This window comes from Podarcis tiliguerta, assembly GCF_965153285.1.
Source record: "Podarcis tiliguerta genome assembly, chromosome: 17".
NCBI classification, from domain to species: Eukaryota; Metazoa; Chordata; class Lepidosauria; order Squamata; family Lacertidae; genus Podarcis; species Podarcis tiliguerta.
Genome location: NC_139550.1, coordinates 2237825 through 2262021, shown reverse-complemented (window position 1 = coordinate 2262021; position 24197 = coordinate 2237825). Strand labels below are relative to the sequence as shown.

The 24197-nt window shown below is 44.2% G+C and overlaps 1 protein-coding gene across 2 annotated transcripts in view; it reads left to right on the top strand.

Annotated features, from left to right (window-relative positions):
- SPAG17 (sperm associated antigen 17) overlaps positions 1-24197 on the top strand; it is a 73359-nt gene that overhangs the window by 14068 nt on the left and 35094 nt on the right. The window contains exons 7-21 of one of the 2 annotated variants that reach the window (XM_083419189.1): positions 372-553; positions 1591-1731; positions 4480-4558; positions 6293-6384; positions 6889-7026; positions 7106-7216; positions 10562-10712; positions 14485-14715; positions 16317-16409; positions 17837-17886; positions 18907-19020; positions 20045-20199; positions 21502-21692; positions 22732-22817; positions 23342-23620. In XM_083419189.1, the coding sequence (XP_083275315.1) occupies positions 372-553; positions 1591-1731; positions 4480-4558; positions 6293-6384; positions 6889-7026; positions 7106-7216; positions 10562-10712; positions 14485-14715; positions 16317-16409; positions 17837-17886; positions 18907-19020; positions 20045-20199; positions 21502-21692; positions 22732-22817; positions 23342-23620 (2093 nt within the window). The remainder of the gene's footprint in view (positions 1-371; positions 554-1590; positions 1732-4479; positions 4559-6292; positions 6385-6888; positions 7027-7105; positions 7217-10561; positions 10713-14484; positions 14716-16316; positions 16410-17836; positions 17887-18906; positions 19021-20044; positions 20200-21501; positions 21693-22731; positions 22818-23341; positions 23621-24197) is intronic. The other variant, XM_083419190.1, reaches the window with a different exon arrangement.

Sequence of the window (24197 nt, the reverse complement as noted above, 5' to 3'; positions counted from 1 at the left end):
CTCTGACCACTCATTGTTGTCCCACCACCGCTCCCTGGGCTCTGAGCCTTTCCCCCTTTGGTTCCTCCTGCCATTCCTCTGCTTCCAAGCAGTCCATCACAATTAGGAGAAATTCTCACTAAAATGCTGATCAGTTTTCATGAGGACTTAACAAAAAAGCTGTCGTGGAAAGGCAGAGAACTGAACTTGGAAATATGACAAAGTTGACAGATTCATCCATTCCTATGTATCATGTTATCTGACCAAAGCTTAAATAGGCTTTGCAGAAGAGTGAGCTGACCGTGGCTTAATCCTTTCTGCCCAAAGTATGTTTAAGATTTGCCATGGGCATACTTGCCTGCTAAAATAATCCCATGCTCATGCAACCCTAGTTGTTGAAGCTGAAAAGAAGAAGAAGAAGAAAGCTGCCAAGGACCTGAAAACCTTCTGGAAATATTTGGAACCAATTCTGAATAGTGGGAAACCAGGATCAAATCTTTTTCAGATAGCTCGACTCCATCACCTAGTCCATGAGTCTTCCTTTCCTGCTGACTGGAGTAACACTGAGATGTTGGTTAGTAGCAGTGCTATTTTTCTAGAAATATGGTGCCAGAACTCACCCTCATTTTCTTAGAATGGCAATGGTTCCCACCTTAGAGGTGCCGGAACTGCGTTCCTGTGAGTTCGCCCTGAACTAAAGGCCCTGGCTAGTCATATTGGGTTATATTTGATGTAGCACTAAGGTTAACATTCCATTAGTGCATGGATTTCTCCTTGTGCCATTGATCATTTCCCCGCTCTCCTTGCCCATGCACCCCCTCAATAGGATCTAGGGCCTTCCCCAACACTTTGGATCAGATTTGGGGGTGGTACACCCACTTGTCAAATTTGGCCCGTCTGTGGCAGTTGACACCTGTCCTAGGGACTAGTGTAGTAATCAAAATACAGCAGGAGGGGAGATAGAAATTTGGTTAAACTTTGTTTATTTGTGATGGTCTATATCCCCTTGGGTGATGCAGCATTGTAACTGGAGATGTGTCCAGTTGGGTGGCAGTTGGTTGACTAAGGGAAATAGTTTTTCTGAGGTCTGCTACTCCTGGCTTGCATTCCAATCTCCAATGTGCCTTGTCAATCGTCAGTGCAGTTAGGCATGCCACGTGGTTGGTTAATTCCAACATATTCCGTAGGGGTGTGTGATTGCATCACAGGGAAGTAACTGCTGCACTGTTCATCTCTGATCATTGGGCATGCTTAAACAGAAGCTTCATTTGCAAAACAATATGTCTTGTATACCACATTCTCCTAAATGGATGATGGGAAGAAAAAGCATTTACTGTAGTTGTCATTTAGCTTGGAATTCTGGTCTTTGGCGGTATGGATTTACTGCCACATGCTGGTGAGTGGAAGAAAAAATAGGAACTCTCCCATAATGGAAATCTGGGCATTTTTTGAGGTGGGATAATATTAATATTAAAATGCATTCAAATTGAATCATGCTTGTTGTGTTATTCAATAACATGTATAATTCATTGCTTAGAAGTTGGCTGAGTTCCCATGTGTTCTGCATGTTACAAAGCCAGTCTTTATATTTCCTCCTTTTCTTTTGTGTAGCTTGAGTTTGGAACGGAGCTCTTTGAAGTTGTGGCATGTTTGATGTATGACTGCCTGGACTGGAAAAGACAGCATCAGCACTACTTGAAATCCACCAAATTTATTAATGTCCCTGTCGTAGAAAAGAAGAGCAAGGCTGAGGTCAGAGACCACATCCATGCTTAGTAGCAGATATATTTCCATGTAAAATTGTGCATAGGAGTACATTTCTGCATAAATATGCATCATCTAGTAGATAGTTCAGTGTCAGTAGTGTGGTCCAGAGCAAAATTGGTTGGATGGATTAGTCTTGGAAAAGCCATTACTTCTCAGGTCACTGGGCAGTTCTATGATCCTGCTACTACTTTGGAGCACTTATATCTGATCCAAGCACACGTAAAGAAGAAGAAAACACCCCAAATGACAAAGAAGGGAGGAGTACACAAAGTACATGAGTACCAGTTGCTAGGAATCACAAGTGGGGAGAGTTGCATTCTGGTTCTGCTTTTGAGCTTTGCACTGGCATCTGGTTGGCTACTGTGAGAACAGGACGTTAGACAAGATGGGCCATTGGCCTGATCTAGCAGGTTCTTACGTTCTTACTTCCAGCCACACAGCCAGGATCCATAGGAGCCCTGCCAGTTGTGCGGTGGCGTACCAAAATGTATCAGTGAAGACAATACAGAAGGAGCCAATTTGGTCTGACCTGTGGGGAGACGCGGGTGGTGCTGTGGGTTAAACCACAGAGCCTAGGGCTTGCCGATCAGAAGGTTGGCGGATCGAATCCCCGCAATGGGGTGAGCTCCCGTTGCTCGGTCCCAGCTCCTGCCAACCTAGCAGTTCGAAAGCACGTCAGAGTGCAAGTAGATAAATAGGTACCGCTCCAGCGGGAAGGTAAACAGCATTTCTGTGCGCTCTGGTTTCCGTCACAGTGTTCCATTGCGCCAGAAGTGGTTTAGTCATGCTGGCCGCATGACCCGGAAAGCTGTCTGTGGACAAACGCCGGCTCCCTCGGCCTGAAAGCAAGATGAGCGCCACAACCCCATAGTCGCCTTTGACTGGACTTAACCATCCAGGGGTCCTTTACTATTTCCTTTACCTTATGCATCCTGCCAACCTAGCAGTTCGAGAGCACGACAAAGTGCAAGTAGATAAATAGGTACCGCTCCAGCGGGAAGGTAAACGGCCTTTCTGTGCGCTGCTCTGGTTTGACAGAAGTGGCTTAGTCATGCTGGCCACATGACCTGGAAACTGTATGCCGGCTCCCTCGGCCAATAAAGCGAGATGAGCGCCGCAACCCCAGAGTCGGCCACGACTGGACCTAATGGTCAGGGGTCCGTTTACCTTTATGGGGAGACTCCCCTATAACAACTTGCAGCTCCACATACAATCTAACCTCCACCAGACACAATAATGCCATAGCAGCCTGCTGCGTTTGCTACTGTAGAGCAAATCCTGCTCCACAGTGATATGAATCCCCCTTTTTTACTCACCCAAGACATACGTGTACACACAGACTCATGCATCTACTGCCCATGTAAGCACTTTTTGACTTCAAAACACAGAAGTGAGAAGAGGCATGACACTCTCTCCCAGCCAAGGACTCCCTGGAACAAGGGTTCAAGACGCATGGGGGAGGGGTGAAAGGAGCCCTTTGTCGGGCATGGATAAGGAGGGGCCGGAAGCAGCAGCACAGGAAGCCACAGCCATTTGTCCTAGGAGCAACCTACATTTATGACATTGCACAGGTTTAGGAAGCAGGAGGCTGCAGCCCAGCAATATTTCATTGCATTTCGAGGCTGTGAACCTCCCAAAGATTAGATGAGAAGGTGGATCTTTTTTTGGGGGGGGGGGGGGAAGGTTTTTTATAGTAATGTATGACATAGTCTGAGGACGTAGAAAATAACCCTTTTTACAGTTTAAAGCCCGTCTACTACAACAGGTTCCCCCGCGGCGGGGTGCGCTCCCGTTGTTCGGTCCCAGCGCCTGCCAACCTAGCAGTTCGAAAGCACCCCTGGGTGCAAGTAGATAAATAGGGACCGCTTACTAGCGGGAAGGTAAACGGCGTTTCCGTGTGCGGCTCTGGCTCGCCAGAGCAGCGATGTCACGCTGGCCACGTGACCCGGAAGTGTCTTCGGACAGCGCTGGCCCCCGGCCTCTTGAGTGAGATGGGCGCACAACCCTAGAGTCTGTCAAGACTGGCCCGTACGGGCAGGGGTACCTTTACCTTTTACTACAACAGGCTCTCCACAGGACTTCGACTACTCATAAAGTTTAGCCGCTTGAAAAAGCAAAAGCCAGACCAGAACTGGCTACCCGTCCCTTTCCCAAAAGCATAATTAAATATACTGGTTATGATCTACAAATCCCTATGTGACTATGTGGGAAGTTATTCACCCATACAAATCTGGATTTTAAGATCTGCAGAAGATAGCCACCTTTCTGTCCTGAAGTGCATTTGGTGGAGACTCGAGAGAGGGCTTTCTTGGCTGCTGTCAGGTGCTGGAATTCCTTGCCAAGGCATGCCAGCTATTCCCATTTCAGATGGCCTCGTGTCGGCTGGCAAAGACATTTTAATTTTATCAGGCCTTTTGGCCTATAGGTTGCCTTGTAAATGGTTAAACTGGTTGTGTGAATTGTATCGGAAAGGAGGGGGTTCATCTAAGTCATGGAAAGGACGGCCTAAATTCTACATTAATTCAGAAATTCTCCTCCAGGTGATCCCAAGATTCCTCCAGCATTCTGTGTGACTCAAACCTGCAGTAGTTGCTTGCATCACATTATTCACAAAGAGTGTCCAGCAGCAAAATTGACAGCCTGTTTAAATACTTCATTCAAGTACTGCAATAACTGGGTTGAAGATTTGAATATAAGACGGCTGTATTGTCATACATGTTTTTGTTTCACAAGGTACCACCCGCTGCTCCACCTACACCTTCAAGGAGAAAGCAGGCAGCGGAAGAGCCTGCTGCACCCGTTTTAACAACAGGTATGTGTGAAGTGTCTTCAAGTTATTCCTAAACTTTGTCATTGAAAAGAGTAATTCCTTTTCAATATGCTGGAGAAATAGGGCAAAATATGTGTAAACCTTCTGCAGAAAGCATTGTGTTTTGTGATGTGATGAGTTTTGATTCAAGCTGCCATCCAGAACCTGAAAATTCCAACTTCTGTAATGAGATGCCTTTTGAAGCAATTCCTAACCATTTTCACTGCATCAAGGCATACTGAATGTCAAAAACTTGCTGTTTATTTCAGGGTAGATTTTATATTCTCAAATATGGAGGATCATATTTGTATATCCCTTCTTCCCATCAACTACAGGTCTATTTCTTATGCCCATCTTGCGCCTAACCTCCTGGCTCTTCCTCCTCCCATACATTGCAACTACTTTTTGCCTTCCCCGTCAATTCTGAAGCTACCACTCTTCCCTTTTTTGCAACTCCTTCTTGCACATAGACTCCCATGTAACCGGTTAGGTCTCCCTACCCAATGCAATTACTAACCTCCCTTTTCACCTCCCCATTTCTAAAGCCACCTCTATTTTCCAACCCCATTTGCACCTCCCCTTTTCGCCTTCACCCCCCTTTTTCAAACCACCTCCCTTCCAAGTTTCCCCTTGCACATGGAACACCCCCATGGTGATTTTGTAGCTTTTCATTGCCCCCTTCTCATCTCTGCTCTCCAACCCCAAGCAGTCTCCTCCTTCCTCACCCGCATATGTGCTGTTGCCAATGCCATAAGCAGCTATGCCAATCTCTGCAATAGCTTGGGGGGAATTCCCTGAATTTTCCTCCTGCTGAAGCAATGGACTCTGGAGCTGCCAGCCTCCTCTGGGGACTTTTCCAGGCCACAGCCACCGTGAGGAAATGGCGAGGACGTGGCAGCGACTACTAAGGATGAAGCAACACTGTCGCTGATGCTTCCTCCTTCCACAGCCCAGGAGGCCCAGGCCCAAATACAAGAGTTTGAGGTGTTCTGGTAGGCTGAGAAAACCCAAGCCCAGCAGGTGTTGGGAATCTGTGTACGTGCAGCTACTCACACAGAGTCAAGTAAGGTTTGGCAGACAGCCAGAAGGCATTCTGAAGGAGTAAGTCTGCCTGGTGATAACAGAGACATGGAAACCACTCCCTGATTGGTCAGGCTCTCTTAAGGGAATGATAATTAATGGCCTACTAACTGGAATGTGTTAGTTCAGTATTTCAGAGGTTCAGAGTTCTGTGTCAGTGTAGGAGTTGTGAGTCGTGTCAGAGAGAGCTAGCTAAAGATCCGTGTTCTGTTCCTGTAAATAGTCCACTGTATATAATAAACACCTAACTACAAGTTCTTGGTTTCCTGCTTCGTCTATCCTGTCTGCAGCCAAGTTGCCAATTGCTTCTGTGGATTCTGCGTTTACTCTGCTAGGTCTGGCTAAGATCCTGCAACTGAAACACCAGATAGGTTTTACCAATAGCAGGCCCATCTTTGAGCAGAGATGAGGACGGAGGGTCATTGGGGTCAAACTAGGCCAGGGACTTGCCTGCGTACTGCTCAGAGCTGGGTCTGCTGGTCTCAAGCTTCTTTGGTTCTCGGGAAAACCCCACACTAGATTGTCAATACACTGTAGTTCATATGACACTTTGCAATGCTAGCACCATCTGTTGGTGACCACACAAATTTCAGTGTGATGACAGACCGGTACAAATATTATATACGAAGAAAGGACAACATTGCTTTTTGATTACAGATGTAGACATGAGGTATTATAATGACCTCCTGAACCCAGTCCCTGATGAGATTGTTTCTGTTGCCTTGATACTGGAATGCATGTTGCAACAGGTAAGCACATTCTTCAGTATATTCAAGAATAGTTGTCATTTTTTAAAAAAAGGTTTTGTGTGCAGCTAAAAGTCCTTCACGCGTTATGCATGGGAAAGTGAAGTTATGGGGAGAGAACTGCTTTAGTAGTAACAGGACTGGATCTTTCTCAGTTATAACCGTCCCAGTTCTCAGTGAACAGTTTTCATAGTTGTTGAAGACATCTGACGGCAGCCCTGTTTAGGGAAGCTTTTAATGTTTGAAGTTTTATTCTGTTTTTAATGTTCTGTTGAAAGCTGCCCAGAGTGACTGAGGAAACCCAGCCAGATGGGTGGGGTAGAAATAATAAATTGTTATTGTTGTTATTATTATTTATAGTGACTCCATCCTAAGCTGGGTGGGTCCCAGCATTTCTTGTTCCTGATAATGGACAGATTTGGGATTCTGCTGGTATTCTGACTATCCTGATGCTCATACTATCCACGACAGCCATGGAGTTATCCTATTGATGTTTTCTTTTGCTAGGTTGTTGCATCAGAACAGAATCTTACACCACCAAGCTTGGTGGTTCCAGAGCCTCGTGAAGATGGGCTGGATCATACCATTGCAAGTCACATGGTTTCGATCCTGCCTTCTCTTGCCCTTCCTGAGAGTGAGAAAAAGGTTTGTATTGCCAAGTATTACTATTTTGTTGTTAAAATATATAGATATTTTAAATTTGTGTTTTTACTTTTATTAACAGAATCTTTACAACTCCTTTTATCCTGAAAATAAAGACAAGACCATGGATCAGAAATGGCCTCTTATACTGAACTACCATGATACCCTGTCTCAGAGATTGTACTTCCTAAAGGTAGAATGTGGTGCAGTTTAGTCTTTTCTTTCTTTATTTCATCAGTAGCATTAAATGCATAAATAATGACACTTTGAACAATGAGGGGGAAACAGCAAGTAGGAACATTTTCCTATAAATTTGCTAGGACCCAAAGGACTTCAGAGGCTGGAACTAGCTTAACACTCATTGAATAATAATAGTAATAATAATAATAATTTTAGGTAAATAAGGTAAAGGACCCCTGGACAGTTAATTCCAGTCAAAGGCAACTATGGGGTTGCGGCACTCATCTCGCTTTCAGGCCGAGGGAGTTGGCGTTTGTCCACATACAGTTTTCTGGGTCATGTGGCCAGCAGGACTAAACCACTTCTGGCACAACGGAACACCGTGACAGAAACCAGAGCACACGGAAACACCGTTTATCTTCCTGCCACAGGAGTACCTATTTATCTGTTTGCACTGGTGGCGTGCTTTGGAACTGCTAGGTTGGCAGGAGCTGGGACAGAGCAACGGAAGCTCACCCCGTTGTGCGGATTTGAACCGCTGACCTTCCAATTGCCAAACTCAAGAGGCTCAGTGGTTTAGACCGCAGCGCCAACAATAATATATTTATACCCTGCCCATCTGACTGGGTTACCCCAGCCAATCTGGGTGGCTTCCAATAAATTAAAACACAGTGGGACATCAAATATTAAAAACTTCCCTATACAGGGCTGTCTTCAGATGTCTTCTAAAAGTCAGATAGTTTATTTCCTTGACATCTGATGGGAGGCTGTTTCACAGGGCGGGTGCACCTCCTGAGAACACCCTTTGATTGCTTTCCTGTAATTTCACTTCTCATAGTGAGGGAACTGCCAGAAAGCCCTTAGAGTTGGATCTCAGTATCCAAGCTGAACGATGGGGGTGGAGAAATCCAAGCTAATTTAACTTTAATAGTGAAATGAATTATATGATCTGGTTACACACTCTCCCACTCCCAATATAGTGGCCAAACCATGGTAACATCAAACTGACTACCAAACAGTGTGACATTTTAGATTACTGATTTGGTATTAATATCTTTCCTTATTTGGTGTAAATACCTTTTGTTCCTTATTTTTGCATGGCAGTGACCAAGGTTACTGCTTCTACGATCTACCCCCCCTGTACTGGGCAAAATTCGCCCAGTTCACTTCATCCAATAGAAGAACATATTGCTTTGCATCAAGTGAAGGATGAAGAGGAGATTAACAAAGAATGAAGTGGCTAGATCAGGAAATAATGGACATATGTTTGCCAGAGGAGCGAGAAACCTAATTTTTTAAGGAAATTGGATCAAATTTAAATAATTTGGGCTGATTTGTATTGATTTGGAAAACCTGTGTGTGTGTGTGTGAGAGAGAGAGAGAGAGAGAGAGAGAGAGAAATTATATATATATATATATATATATGCTTTCGTAAAACCAAGACACAGAAGAAAACAATGGCATAGCCCTCCTTCCTTATATCAAGGGCACTACAGATAAAATTAGCAAAATCCTCCATAAACACAATATCAAAACAGCCTTTTGCACCAACCAAAAAATAGCCAATATCCTCAGAAACCCCAAGGATAAAATTCAGTTGGAAAACCAAGGGGTCTATGAAATACCCTGCAAAGTCTGCCCAGCCACGTACATTGGACAAACAAACAGACGAATAAATGCACGGATCGCAGAACACAAGAATGCCGTCAAAAAAGAAGAAAAAACTTCCTCTCTTTTCCAACACATGAAAGAAACAGGACACGAAATTAATTTTGCAGATTCCAAATTGCTCTTTAACATGGAACATCACCACAAGAGAATAATCATGGAAGCCATCGAGATAGAGAAACACCCTCACAACATGAACAAGCGTGACGACACATCCCGCTTGCCAGACATCTGGAAATTAGCCCTCCCCACAAAATCTGACACCAGATCCAGAGGCACACAGAACGCCATCACCAATCAACCACACCAGACCCAAACCCAGACCCTCTCCACAGATAAATTACAGACACCATCCAGTAGCCAAACCAGGGTGGCACCTCCGGATGCTGCACCCCCCTGCAATCCCTACACAGATCTGGCTGGCACAGGCCACAAAACCACAGCTCGCCCCTATACACGAAGCCAAGCCAGAGCACAACCAAGTGCAGTACAGCCATCTTCTCAGAAAAACTCTTCACAAAGTTCAAGAGTTCAAGACACGAAGGCTTTAGCAACTAATCCACACCTAATGACCCACCTAAGTGGGATTCAGGAAATCACTCAAGAAATCACTCAAGATATCCCTCAAGTAATTAAGGAACAAAAGAAGAAAAGGCACACTAGCCTGGGAACCTCCTCTCTGCCCAGAACATTGGAGGCTATACACCACACCTCCTCAACAGTATTTATAGGAACTCAAACACTGAGATCCTGCTCTGTTCCAGTAACAAGAAGCCGAAAGCACCAGCCTGAAGATGACGAGTGAGACCTCGTCGAAACGTCGCCTAGACACCCCAACTTTTACACGGGAAGACACCCGAGGACACCAAAACCTGCATATATATATATATATATATATATATATATATGAGAACATAACACTTTAAAGAAAATAGTTTTTGCCGGTTACAGAGCTTTCTATTCACTAAGATCTGACATTCAAATAAAATTTCATTCTGCTCCTAAAAGTTTTTTTTTTTTTTTTTACAATAATATCTTATTTAAAAGTGGTTAACAAAAGATAAAACCACAAAATCAGGGAGAAATAATAATAATAATTACAGTGGTACCTTGGTTCCTGAACGTAATCCATTCTGGGAGTCCCTTCGACTCCCAAAACCATTCAAAAACCAAGGCGCAGCTTCCAATTGGCTGCAGGAGTTTCCTGCAGTCAAGCAGAAGCTGCATCGGACATTCAACTTCTGAAAAATGTTCACAAACCAGAACAATTACTTCCGGGTTTGCAGCATTCGGGAGCCAAAACGTACGAGTACCAAGGCATTCGAGAACCAAGGTACAACTGTATTATTAAGATTTAAAACATACGTTTAAAAATACTAAAACATTAAATTCCCATTAGCATTGTCTGTTTTTCACAGACGCCAAAAAGAATACAGCGAAGGTGCCTGCTTGATATCTATAGGCAGGGAGTTTAAAAGCGTATGTGCTGCCACAATATTGCATGCAGAGAAGTGACAGCAAGCATATATGGGATTGCATTATGGGTGTAAACTACGGCATACTTGTGTCCCCCTCCAAAATTTCTATGTGCCAGTTTTCAGTTACATTTTCAAGTTCAGGAATATTTTTCTGTAGGATATATAGGGCATTAACATTGGTTAATATTTGTTTCTTTATTTCTTGGTTTCAGATGCAGGGTGGTTTAGACCCAGCCAAGGTTGAAGATGAAATGATGTGCAAACTGCCTTTGATGGATCTTCTTAAATTCCCTCTTCCTCCACCTGGAACCAATACCAGACGCCTTGCCAGAATCCATGAGCTCATGCACTATTGCACTAGCGGTAAGATGCTTCCTTTACTGTAAACAGTTTCCCCCCAAGTCCGAAAAGGTTGTTATAAGGTATTTTTATAGGACCAGGTAAAGGTTTGAGTCCCTTCACACCTTGTTTAATGTATTATAGGCCTCCCTTGGCCTAAAGAGGCTGGTACAAGTGTGAACTGTAAATGGTAATAAGAGAGGTTTCCTGGTAAATAGGGTACAATTGTCTTTAATTCTGCTCGGTTGCCAGGCACTAAGGGACTGTGCTTCACTTGTTGCAGGGCAAGTCATTGCTCGTCTTGTTCCTGAATCCTTTCCCCAGTTCATAAGTCTGGGCTGTAAGCCGTACATTGTATTTTTAAAAATAGGTAGTATAGTACAGTACAGTACTGTAAAGGTAAAGGTAAAGGTACCCCTGCCTGTACGGGCCAGTCTTGACAGACTCTAGGGTTGTGCGCTCATCTCACTCAAGAGGCCGGGGGCCAGCGCTGTCCGAAGACACTTCCGGGTCACGTGGCCAGCGTGACATCGCTGCTCTGGCGAGCCAGAGCCGCACACGGAAACGCCGTTTACCTTCCCGCTAGTAAGCGGTCCCTATTTATCTACTTGCACCCGGGAGTGCTTTCGAACTGCTAGGTTGGCAGGCGCTGGGACCGAACAACGGGAGCGCACCCCGCCGCGGGGATTCGAACCGCCGACCTTTCGATCGGCAAGCCCTAGGCACTGAGGCTTTAACCCACAGCGCCACCCGCGTACAGTACTGAGGCGTTCACAAAGTAAAGGAAGGATTGAAGTCTGATTAATAAGAATACACACAGAGGCTTGAACCAGCAAGACTCTGGGAAGGGTGCTGTCAGAGCTGGCTCCTGGTCCCAGCTCACAAAGGACCAACGCTAGCCGGTAGTAAAGTATCAAAGTCTTTATTGAAGAATAGTTTCCATTTCCAAGCCTCAGCGCCCCAGCTCTACGTCTAGAGTCTAGACCGGCGAAGCTCCGTCTGAATCTCCGCCCCCTGTACACCAGTTTAAGACTCTAATCTTACTCCACCTCTCCCTTCTCTCCTTTCTCCTCTGGGTCCTGCTGCCCCCTGGGGTCTCCTCCCTCCTGGACTCCTCTGACGCAGACGTTGACCCTCCTGACTCCTCCCGCTCTCTTCGGCGGGCTTTAGGACTTGGCTCCCTACCCGGGCTGCCAACTGTGCCGCCTTCCTGTACATTTGAACTTGGCGCGCGCGCACGTTTAACCTTCCTCTTAACCGTTTCCTCGCTCCCTGACGGAGGCGTGGTCAATCCTGCCTCATGTTCTCCCGCTGGTAGCGCGCCGCCTGATCCCGATGTCTGGGACTCCTCCCCCCTACTTCCCTCTGGTGTGGACGCTGGTCCAGATTTCCAGCTGCTGCTCTCTGAGTCCCCTCTGGCCCCTTCTCCCTGAAGTGCCCCCCTGGGTACTCCCCTTGCCCTGACCATGGGAGCCCCTTTTTGTGAATCCTCTGATTCACTGGACAGACTCAGAGACCTCGGATCGCTGTCATCGCTGACATTTCCTTCGGACTCCTCCCCTTCGCTCTCCATTTCCTCCCTCTCCTGTGCCTCTGCTCCTGAACCCCTGACAGGTGCGTATAATAATTTCTCTCTCTCTCTCTCTACCCCTCGGCCCAGGTCGTTTTATTCACAAAAGAACTTTTTACAGAGTGTTTGTAAGAACCAATCAGATTTCTTCTGAGCAGTTCAACAAACCCCAGTGGGGGAAAGTTAAACTACCAAAATTAATTAAGCACACATATTTCTGGGGTAAACAAAGAACAGAACTACAAAGGAGTACATTTGGCAACCCCTGAGGTGATAAACAAGCAATATACATGATAAGAAGGATGGCCAGGAGGACAGCAATCATTATCACCTTCATGTGAGATCTGTTTCCTGGCCCTAAGATTAACATCCTAGGATTAACATATCAGAAAAGCTACATCAAAGAAACTTGCCCACTATCTCTATGGCCCAGGATGCATGCCTGGCAAAGCAACTGGGCTGTGAACGTGACTTGTCAAGCAAGAGAAATGGACAGTAGAGAAAATGGCCAGAGATGCAGAAGGTTGTGGGTCAGAAATTATTGCCAATGTATCAAACCCAGTCAACACAATGCATTCATCGTGGACACAATGGCTTGATGCATATTTTATAATTCCTCATAGTAATCCCACCTGACCCCACACTCTGGATATTTGCACTCCTTCACAGTACAAGCGACTCCCCACTTATGCAGGGGTTACGTTCCAGTGCCCCACGTGCATAAGTGGAAATCACATAAGTGGGGATCACCCTCTAAACACCCTTTAAATGCCCGCTCTGCCACTCTCTCTGCAACCCAGATTAAAAAATACTGTACTAAGAAAGATCCACAACTGGAATTGAAGCCCTGGGGCTGCCTGGACAATGTGTGGAAAAGTAGCTGTAGAGCTGGGCGATATTGCGATTGTCTGAAACTGGTATGGCCTTCAAACCACGATACCAGTTTCAGACTTTTTGAGCTGGCAGTACATTGCGGCTCCCCAGCCGCTGCTGGCACCTCATTCCCGCCTGCCTGCCTGAGCTGTGCTGGCGGCTGCCAGGAAGCCACAATGTATCGCCAGTTCAAATTGCCTTGATCAGCTGAGAGGTGAGCAGGAGTGATAGGGTTGGGCAATTCCAGACATCGTGATATATCAGTACATATTTTTAGAATGTTGTTTTAGAAAAGTTTTTTAGAATGTTTTAGAAAGTTTTTTAGTATTTTTAGAAAAGTTTTTAGAATGTTGGATTGTTTTTATTGTTGTTAGCCGCCCTTAGCCCAGCTTTGGCTGGGGAGGGCGGGGTATAAATAAAATTTATTATATTTATTTATTATTATTCAGCTGCTGATCTATCACAATGTTGAAAACCAGGTATCGCCCAGCTCTATGCTGCTGCTGTGCTACCCCACATGTCAGGTGTTAGGCAGGGAGGCTGAGCAGCCTAAACAAAGCCCTGCTGTGCCTCCAGTCCCTTCCCTACCCTTACTGAAGTCCTCTTCGAGCTCCGGGACGGGTCTCCTCACAAGCCACGAGAACTCTCCAGCTGTCAGGCTTTGCGGGACCGGATCCCTCCCCTGGTGGCAGTAAATAAGCAGATCAAACAAAAGGAGCATTCTTACCAGTTAGTTTTTTTAATAATCACAGTGAGAGAGAAAGGAATGCATATCTCTCTAGAAATGGCGTTGCTCCCAGTTAAGGTGAACCCCCTCCGTCCCTATTAATCTATGTCACTCCTACATCTGGTAATTTGAGCTTGTTGCCATTACCCTTTCTGTTCTATCGCTCTCAAAGCCCATCTAGTCTAGGCGAAGAGGGGTTAGGGATTCTTTGCAAGGACACTGAATCTGCCAGCTGTCTCTCTCCTGGCATTTCCTCTTCTAGCTGTTCCTCACCTAGTATTTCCCAGCTTTCCCCCTCTGGGCTATTCCCCTCTGCAAACCACTGTTCTAAATCAATACTGTCCTCCTGCCCTTGGGAAGGTTCAGAAAGGGGGGGGGGCTCCCACAATTCCTCCTCAATCCAGCCCCTGACACCAGCTCTCTCCCTTCATTTCCTGGTATGAATTAAATTACTATTTCCTGGCACCACACATATACACGGATGCGCATGAGTCGACCATGCGCAAGTGGGAGGGATTCCTGTATATCAATGAAAAGTGACCAGTGCCCGTAGGAAAAATATCTCATCATGGGACACACTTTGCTGACATCGCCGAGTTTACTTTCTGTGCCTTGATTTTCTACAGAACACATGAACTGGGCTGAAATAGAGCGAGCTTTTAAAGTGTTTACATTTGAAAGTCTGAGGCTGACAAAGGTAGATGACTCTGGACAGCTAGAAGGCTGTGGCAGAATGCTTGGTGGTGGTGATGAGATTTCTTACATCCCATGGGATAATCCTGCTGAGTTTGCCAGACAACTGAGACAAGAATTGATGGACCTAAAAATATCACAGGAAGAGTATCTGACCAAATCAGGTACGGAGGTTATCATAATTTTTTTATTTATTTAATGAAATTTATATATCACTTGATTGTTTTAAAAACACATACCTCAAAGCTGTTTATGAAAGATAAAACAGGAAAATCAAGAAAAATTCATAACCATGTATTAAAACGGTGCGTGTTATTGCTAGACTTCTTACTGAAAGATGTATATACATTTGCTGCTGCAACAAAGGGCAGTAAAGGCACAAGTTCAAAAAGGGATTTTAGAGAATGCTTTGTAAGTCATCTTGGCCAAGAGATACATTTCCCAGCATGGCCAGTGCTTGCCTTGGTCCACACCCAAAGCAAAATTGCTGGAGCAGACTTCTGCTCTGAAGTGGTGACCTGTGGCATCTCCAAGATTGCACAGATCACAGAGAAAGTGGTTCTTTTGAAAAACCTAAAAGAAGAGCTAGAGATAGGAGAAAGCCAAGTGTTGTTAGCCAAAGGATGAAAGAGATGGAAGTATCCTAGCTAAGCAGGGATGATGAGGGCTAAGAGTCAGAGTCAGAAGAGGATTTAAAGGCAAGGTGGTTAGAATAAGGAAGAAAAAGTTTGACACCTAGGGCCTGATCTATATTTGCCACAGAGTAGGATGAGAGAATGCTGAGGTCATAAAACAGATTACAGGGGTACCTCGGGTTACATACGCTTCAGGTTACAGACTCCGCTAACCCAGAAATAATACCTCGGGTTCAGAACTTTGCTTCAGGATGAGAACAGAAATTATGCTCCGGCGGCGCAGCAGCAGTGGTGGGCCCCATTAGCTAAAGTGGTGCTTCAGGTTAAGAACAGACCTCCAGAACGAATTAAGTACTTAACCCGAGGTACCACTGTACAGTACTAAAGAATGCAAGTGTGCTACTTAAGAACACACAGAGAGAAAACACACCATGGTGCATCTCTACTAGTGCCTTCATCTGCCCCACCTGCAATGAAACATGTCTCTCCCATACTGGTCTCTATAGGCACAGCAGGCACCGTAACTCTCCAGTGGTTTGACTTTACTCCCAAAGATGTACTCCTCCCTTGTCTCCCAAAATAGACACATGCCAACAACAGCTGTTAAAGGAATTTATACTGAGCTTGTTAATGTGGTATATGTTTGGAGATGGCTACAATCCTAAACACAAGTACTAAGGGATAAGCACTGTTGAAGATTCTTCCAAGTAAACATAGCTAGGGAACTGTGCTGATGCTGTCAGAAACCTGAGTCTTATAGTACTGTATAGGTCACTGTATTCTCTTTTGCTCTTACCATTTTTAGTCTATTTATGATATTCCTTCAGAGCCGAAAAGATTCAAAGTTATTCGACCTGCCTTCATTCTCCTTCACAGTGAAGTCATGGTCCATATTTAACATTTTCCAGAGGTCAGTCCCTCTCCACAGTCCACTTGCCCTCAGGCCATGCTGCAGATGAGCAGCTGCACTAATCACAGACCACGTGATGCCGCCAGAGTCCACAGGAGGCCAATCTCCTTTTCCCACATTGTTTCTGTGCTCCCACTTTGAATGTTGAAACTTAAACTGGAGATTAGGGAACTCCCATTCTGACTTTGGAATTTTTCTGATTTGCACCTCCTGTTCATAGGGCTTTTCACTGACAGTGCTTTTCGTAGTCGACAATTTTTCTCTTTTTCATTTGACAACGGTATTAAGAGACCATCAGGACTTTACAATTCAGGTATGCTTTATTTGGAAAGAGCCTCTTTCCCTTCCCCTCTGTCTTCACTTTGGTGTTAAAACAAAGCACTTATTTGTCTCATCGGTGATCAGTCTGCCAAAATACACCCATATTAGCAAGCTATCTACAGAGAATACCAACAGCTAAGCAAAGCTTATCCCTGAAAGCCAGTTAGGTTCCTTAAAGAATCACAAGGCAATCCAGCGGGCCGGCAGTGTTGGGAAACGGCCCCCTCGGGAAAGGCTGACTCCTCTTTCCAGGCACTGGGGCCTGTTGCCATTGATCTGCCCCTGGCTGGTCTTCGGTCAGTCCAGGAAGATCTGAAATAAGCGACACCTCCCTCTTGAGAGATGCACACTCCCTTCCGCCTTGCATGTCAGCAGGAGAAAGAAAACAGTCTGGAAGTAGTCTGACTCATTCTACTTTATTCCCGGACTGTACACTGTACAAAACATGTCTGCTCTCTCAGAAACCTCCGTACAACACACTGACTCCCCCTTTACAGCAACAACAGGAAGGTCTCAAGTTACACTGAGAACACAACCCTGAGAAGAGCGTTGAACATCCTGTCTCACGCTCAGAAACATCAGATGAATCACACGATGTAAACAATGAGCTGCTAGTTTGCAGCTGCTGAGCACTCATATCCCAGCAGGCAGAACCAGCAGCTAGTTTATGCTAGACTGTTGCATAGTCAGGCTCCTATGCACTCCCATCAGTAGAGTGTAGCTGCCAGTCCACAAACTTAGCTATGCAAAAAAGCTGCAATAAGAATGCAAGCCGTGTAGTGCAGCAGAGCTCATAAACAGGTGGTCCTGGGTCCAGTCTTCCTACCGGAAAAAGCTAGGTGCAATCCTTGCACACAGCACAGCTTAGGTGTCAGAGCTAAACAGGGGGAACGCTACATGAGCCAATTGGCTGTGGCATCACACAGGCTCTGCCAATTACATTGGTCAGACGTGCACCCTCGCTTCTCATTCGTTGTTAAAGAGTATGTGTGTATGTGAAACATGAAGACACAAGGATTGTCCATTTCAGATTAAGGAGAAAAAGAATTAAGGCTACCATTCTATATACTGGGAGTAAAGTCCATTGATTTCTTTTGAATGGGATTGCACCATAAAGAAGCACATCCTCGCTCCCGGTTCATTCACTTGCTGACCCAAGGATTTTCGGGGGAAATCCTTATAATAAACAGACATTATTATTAAGAGAGAGGAATGTTGTGAGAAAGAGGCAAGCTGGTGCTCTGAAAAACGTAGAGACCGTTTATCAGGGTAGAGCAGGACGGAGATTGTGCCACCAGCATTTAAGCAACAGGAACAGCCAAACAACCAGATGAAAAGATAAAATATGTCTGTGTGGGTGTTTTAGTGTATGCATCTCTTATCTATCCATCCATCCATCTATTTAGCTTTATTTTTCAGATCGGGTTGCTGAATGTAAGAGTGATCTCAACGCGTCTCTTGAAAATAAGGTAAGAAATACTGAAGTTGAAATGTGCTTTACAGTATGATATGAAAGTGGAGTCTGTACATGTGAATTATGGTAGCTGAGAATTTTCGGTGCATTTTTAACTTCAAATGTATATATAATAGATGGATGCTCTTTGGTGATTCAAAACCTTTCCTCTTAAAGATTATATGTACGCTAATAAAAGTAGAATAGGATCTTCTAATGCCACGTTGTTGTACTCTAAAATCACAACCAGTTAAAAATTCTTACCCATTATCATTCTGTGCTGCCTGCGATTCTGTCTCCTTTCAGTATGGGCAGTTCTCTAGACTTAAAGGTAAAGGCAAAGGACCCCTGACCCCTTAACTAAGTCCAGTCGTGAATAACTCTGGGGTTGCGGTCAGCTAGTATTTGTTGAAGCTGTTTCCATTGCTTTATATAATTTGAAAGTTCAAGATTGCTCTTGAAGAAAAAACCTGTGTTCCAAAACAGACTGAGCTGTAATAAATCCTATTAGTAGGCATTTTGGGGAACTAATTAATTCTGTTAGTTCTTTCTGGTCTCACAGCCAGGTGTCCGTCCCCCATCCCTCCCACTTTTTTACTTCTGTATTGAGTTTTTTAATGAAAGGAGAGGCAGGTGACACATTCCATTCCCGCTTCCATTCTTAGTGGCAGCTTTCTCCTTTATCTGAACAGATCCATGACAAACTTACTCGGATAGATTATTTGAGAGCGGATCTATGTGATAGTTTGTGTCAGGATGGGTGTTGATGCTTATCTGGAAGTATCTGTCCAAGTCTTCCCATTTACCAAATTAAAAATTAGTGTTGTGATTCCCAAGCCAAAAAAAAAAAAAAAAGTTAGAATCTTAGAACTGTAGAGTTGGAAAGGAGCCCTGAGGATTATCTAGTACAACTCCTAGCAATGCAGGAATCTCAACTGGATCATGCATGACAGATGGCCATCCAACCACTCCTTAAACCCCTTCTCTGTGGCCTTCGTTATATGCGATTGTTTTATACCTCTTGGTGTTTCTTCAGATACGTTCAAATACAGATACAGATACAGAATTAGTTGCCATACAGGAGACCCAGCAGCGGTGTTTGAAAGACTGGAGTTTTGCAGAACATTTTCAACCACACCTTCTCTTCCAGGTATTTTTAGCTGCTTTTTCTTTATGATATAGTGGGGGGGGGGACAACAGAAAAGGATATCGAGCATTTCATTTCTATACCCCTGCTTCAGATGCAAAGCTGATGAGTGATGTTTCTTAAGCATTTGCATTTAGCAACCCTTTTAAATCTTAATTGCACGCCTGTCACCAAAGCAGGGGAAACTGTCTTTGTATTCTGCTTTATGTTGGATATCATTATAGGTATTGCTTGTTGGGAAGAGTAGAGGTGTTATTTACTGTGCCCACCTTGACTTCTATGAGTGTCCTTTCCCTTGATACAAAAAATAGGTCACACAGGACTTAGTAAAACAGATGTTCCTTCTCTTATTTACATGTGAAGAACTTGCTGGGCACCTTTTTATGGGCAGAGGGGGAGTTACTCTTCCATCATAGCTCTTCTGAAATAAAATATATTTGCGTACACATGATACAATCAACCTGTCACAGAGCCTGTATATTAGGTAAGATAGAGCTGGTGGCATCAGCATGTTAATGACACTGGACCCTAAATCTCCTAATGCCAGATCCAATGCCTTTATAGAGATATTAAACAACATTGGAAATAAGAATAGTGCCCTGTGGCCAACTGCTAGTGGGTAGACATGTAATCTTCCAACAGTATTTTCTGAATTGAACCCTGTAGGTAGGAATGGAACCTTCAGGATGCCCTGGGCAAGATAAAACAACTAACAAATTCAATAAATGAAATCAATAATAGCCACAGTAACACTGTGCCACCAAGCCATGGAAACTGTGCGGGAGGATAAACTGCTCAATGGTATTGAAAGCTGCTACAAGCAAAAGCAACTAGATTGCACTTTCCTTGTCTCTTTCCTGATGGTGGTCACCATCTGCGCAATCAATGTCTAGTATTAGTTACACAAAACATTACGTTAAATATGCTATAAATACGTTTTTTATGTTAAAACTGTTCCCCCCGAATGCCCCTTTCCCCATTGCCAGTCACTTACAAAAGTTGAGTTATGCTTTCCTTTCGTTCTCAGGTTCTTCACAATGCAATCCAGCATTACAAATGCATTGATTCCTATTACCACACTCAAGATAACTCCTTGCTGATAGTCCTTCATAATCCTATGAACCAACGTTGCCAGTTTGAAGAGTCCTGGAATGTTGCGTTGCATTCTGACGTTGGATTCAGGTGAGAGGTTCTTCAGGCAATGCCTCCAAATAGCCCAGAAGACATAGGCATGGAATACAGCATGAAAAGGAGATGATGGTGATTCATGATGAGAATGGCAAGTGCAAGCAAGTGTAAACAGGTGCACATTGCTGCAAAAAACTCCAACCCCAAAACACTTCATTTTGAATATATGGAATAGGTAGTGAGGGACCTGGAATGAAGCATAGTGCAGAGTTTGATGAGTATGTTGACCTAGTGGGTGGCAGCTGTGAAAAAGGCAAATTCACATTAAGGAACATGAGGAAGGGGACTGAAAATAAATTTGCCAATGCCATAAAGCGTGATTGTATGGCGTGACTACTCTTTGATCACAGTATTGTTCTGCTTAAAGGTAAAGGGACCCCTGACCATTAGGTCCAGTCGTGGCCGACTCCGGGGTTGCGGCGTTTATCTCGCTTTACTGGCCGAGGGAGCCGGCGTACAGCTTCCGGGTCATGTGGCCAGCAGGACTAAGCCGCTTCTGGCGAACCAGAGCAGCACACGGAAACACTGTTTACCTTCCCGCTGGAGCGGTACCTATTTATCTACTTGCACTTTGATGTGCTTTCGAACTGCTAGGTTGGCAAGAGCTGGGACTGAGCAACGGGAGCTCACCCCGTCGCAGGGATTCGAACCGCCGACCTTCTGATCAGCAAGTCCTAGGCTCTGTGGTTTAACCCACAGCACCACCCGTGTCCCTTCACACCTCAGAAACTGGATATTGCAGAGTTGGAAAACATTCAGTATGGGGCAACCCAAATGATCAAGGAACAGAAGCAACTCCCGGATGTGGAAAGGTTGCAGCATTTGGGGCTTTGTGCTCTTAAGAGTGAGAATTAATGTCCTTAACCGAAAGCAATGGTGGACAAGTGAGGAAGGAAAAGGATAGCTTAGTCTGCCCTGTGCAGATGCATGGCTGACCAGCTTCCATTGCCTGTGCTAGCATCTCATGTTTACATACAGCACACATCTAGCTAGTAAGCAGATGCACACTTGCACAGTGCTGATTGAAACTGCAAAAAGTCAAGCATGCAAGTTCCCTTTCTGTCACCCCATAGCAGCCACCAGTTTCCAGAGGTGAACCATTTCGTCAGCTGCTGTGCAGATCCGATTTGCATAATCGTTTTTTTTTAATAATCCACAGAGTTAATAATGCAGTATATTATATTGCATAAAATGCAATATAAACTATTTAAGGGTTTTAATTATTTCATAAGAGAAGGCAAAGATTCTTGATCACTGTGTTTTCTTATCGATAATAGTAGAAATTCTTTTTTCCAGGAATTACCTGGAATTGGTGGCTGCTTCCATAGATGAATGGATAGTAAGAGAAGAAGTTAAATATCAGGAAGAAAAAATGGCAAAAGAACTGGAAGCTCTTAGGTTAGCTAAAGAGTTAGCAGAAAAAGCACCTGTCGAAGTCAAGTCCCCACCTACTGGCAAAAAGGGTGCTGCGCAGAAGAAGTCCAAAAGTAAGTTTACTGCATATGCCTACTCAGAGGTAAGTTCAGTGGGCCAGGTAAGCATGTGTAATAAGACTGCAGTCTTAGCCATGTTCTTATTCAGAAAACAACTTGCAATCTCTAGGCATGAATGGAAGCATGCAGCAAATTATATAAGCCAGCTCCATTTACCTGTGTTAGGGAATGGCCCACCCAAAGGCCTTGTTTTGGGTGCCATAGAAGGCTTTGTTCAAGCCTACCTGCAGCAGGGGAGGATTGTTTTCAGAAGGGCACAGCTGGGGGATGGGAAAGGATAACCCCTCTTGCTGCAATTAGGCTTGGAAATAAACCTTTGTTTGCTTGCTATAGAAGAGTTTTCTCCAAGCCTAATTGTTTGGAGACAGTGGTTGACTTGGATATTGTAGCTGGTGGGGAAGGGTTAACCATTCCATCTCTGCAAGAAACTCACCCATCCCCTCCAATTTGTTTCCAAAGTGGCTAAAGTCCTTTTTTCAAACCTCATAGCTAGTGAGATTGGAGTATGAGAGAGGGGTTGCTGTGTGATTTGTGAATGTGTAATTGCAGTATGCAGTGGATGGTGATACAAAGTGTCTTTTGCCCATAGTATGTGACCGATATGTTTCTTGTTGTTATTTCTGCATCTTAGGGGTCTCCCTTTATTGACTCCTACCAGGGCTTGCACACCAGCTCATTATTAAGATTGAAGACATTTTTCTTTTACAGCTCAAGGAAATTTGGCCCGTGATCTCCAAACTTTAATGTAGCTTACAAATAAATGTTGCCAAGTTAAAATTAATGTGCCTTTAAATGATTTTTTTCAGAGTATAAGGGAGCATATGAGATGATGGAAAGAGATAGAGTAATAGCCAGATGGCTTGTGCCAAACATGGGAATTTGAGCTCTACTTTTTAAGCTTTGGCGTTGCATTTGTTCTATCGCTCTTTTAACAAATCTTTCTTGGTAGCTGGTAGTTGCTGTTGCAACATACATTTGAAGATGCTTTCATCTTTATCTCAAAGATGCTTTATCTTTATCTCAATTCTCAAAGCTCCTCCCAAAAGTAAAGTCGACGTTTCTCCAGAACCTGCAGTTGAGAAAGAAAAAAACATTTTTGTCAGAGATGACTCTCTCAAGGTAACAAAAAAACAAAAAAGGGAAGGGAAAAGCCTAATCCAAAAATAATTTCATTTGTTCCGAGTGTTTTTATACACCTAAGGGTGTTTTGTTTTTGTTCCTGTTTTTATTATGCATGTTGTGTTTTTATCTTGTATATTTTTGCTGTGAATCGCCCTGAGATCTTTGGATGAAGGGCGGTATACAAATTAAATAAATGCTTAAATAAATAAAACATACTTATGACAGCAACAGAAGCTGCAGAGTGATAATAGTAATGATTTTTTTTTTTTTTTTTGTATAAGCTGTACACACACACTTTCAGTTTGTATTGAAAAGTTTTGGAAACAGATAATTACAGGGCTTTAAATAATATATTAAAAGCACTTAAAATATTGACATTTTTAAAAAGGAGGGAAGGAGGGTTAAACTAAAAGTAATCCAATAGTGACTCAAAAAAAGGTTGAAACGAAAGGTTTTCCATGCGCTGCAAAGTCAAGACCATCATGTTAATTTAGGCGCTGAAGTCTTAATTGTTTGGACAGGCTTGGAAGGAAGAGCAGGAGCGGCTGTTAGAGGAAGAGCGGTTGAAAGAATTAAAAAAAGCCGAGAAGAAGGAGAAACCTGGCAAGAAAAAAGGCCAGAGTAAGGAGCAAGCAGCCTCTGACGAAGGAAAGGCATCCAAAAAGAAAACGAACAAAGAAAAAAAATCGCCGTCCAGATCACCAGAGTCGGCTAAATCACCAGACACTGAAGATCAGGCAAAGCTGGCAGGGCAAACTAAACAAATTACCCCTCCGCAGCCACCCGTGAAAGAATATGAGGTGTGTAACTCCTATTAGGAAGATATTGCCTTTTTTCATATGGTGCCTGTATATCTTGTCTCTCCATGGCAGCCTATCAAAAACTGCTTCTTTTTTTAAGTGTGCAAATAGTCATACCTTGGGTTAAAGTAGCTTCGGGTTAAATCTTTTCAGGTTCCGTCCTGCGGCAACCCAGAAGTAATGGAATGGGTTACTTCTGGGTTTCGCAGCATGCGCAGATGCTCAAAATGACGTCACACGCATGGGCATAAGCGGCGAGTCGCGACCTGCGCACATGCAGACACAAGTTGCGCTCTGCTCAGGATGCGAACGGGGCTCCGGAACGGATCCCGTTCACATCCAGAGGTACCACTGTATATGAAATCTCTTAATAAACTCCACAAGGTGTTTTTTTTTAATATAAAAATATGGCCATATGCAAGAGCCAACAAATACCACTGTATGGAAGCTCTCTGGTTATGTGTGGCTACAGAGGAAGGGAGGACCTTGTTGTTCTGCACCACTTTTTCTTAGAGGGGAGCCATATAGATGATAGCTATATAAAGGGCAGAATTCACACACTTCCCGGGTTTTCAAA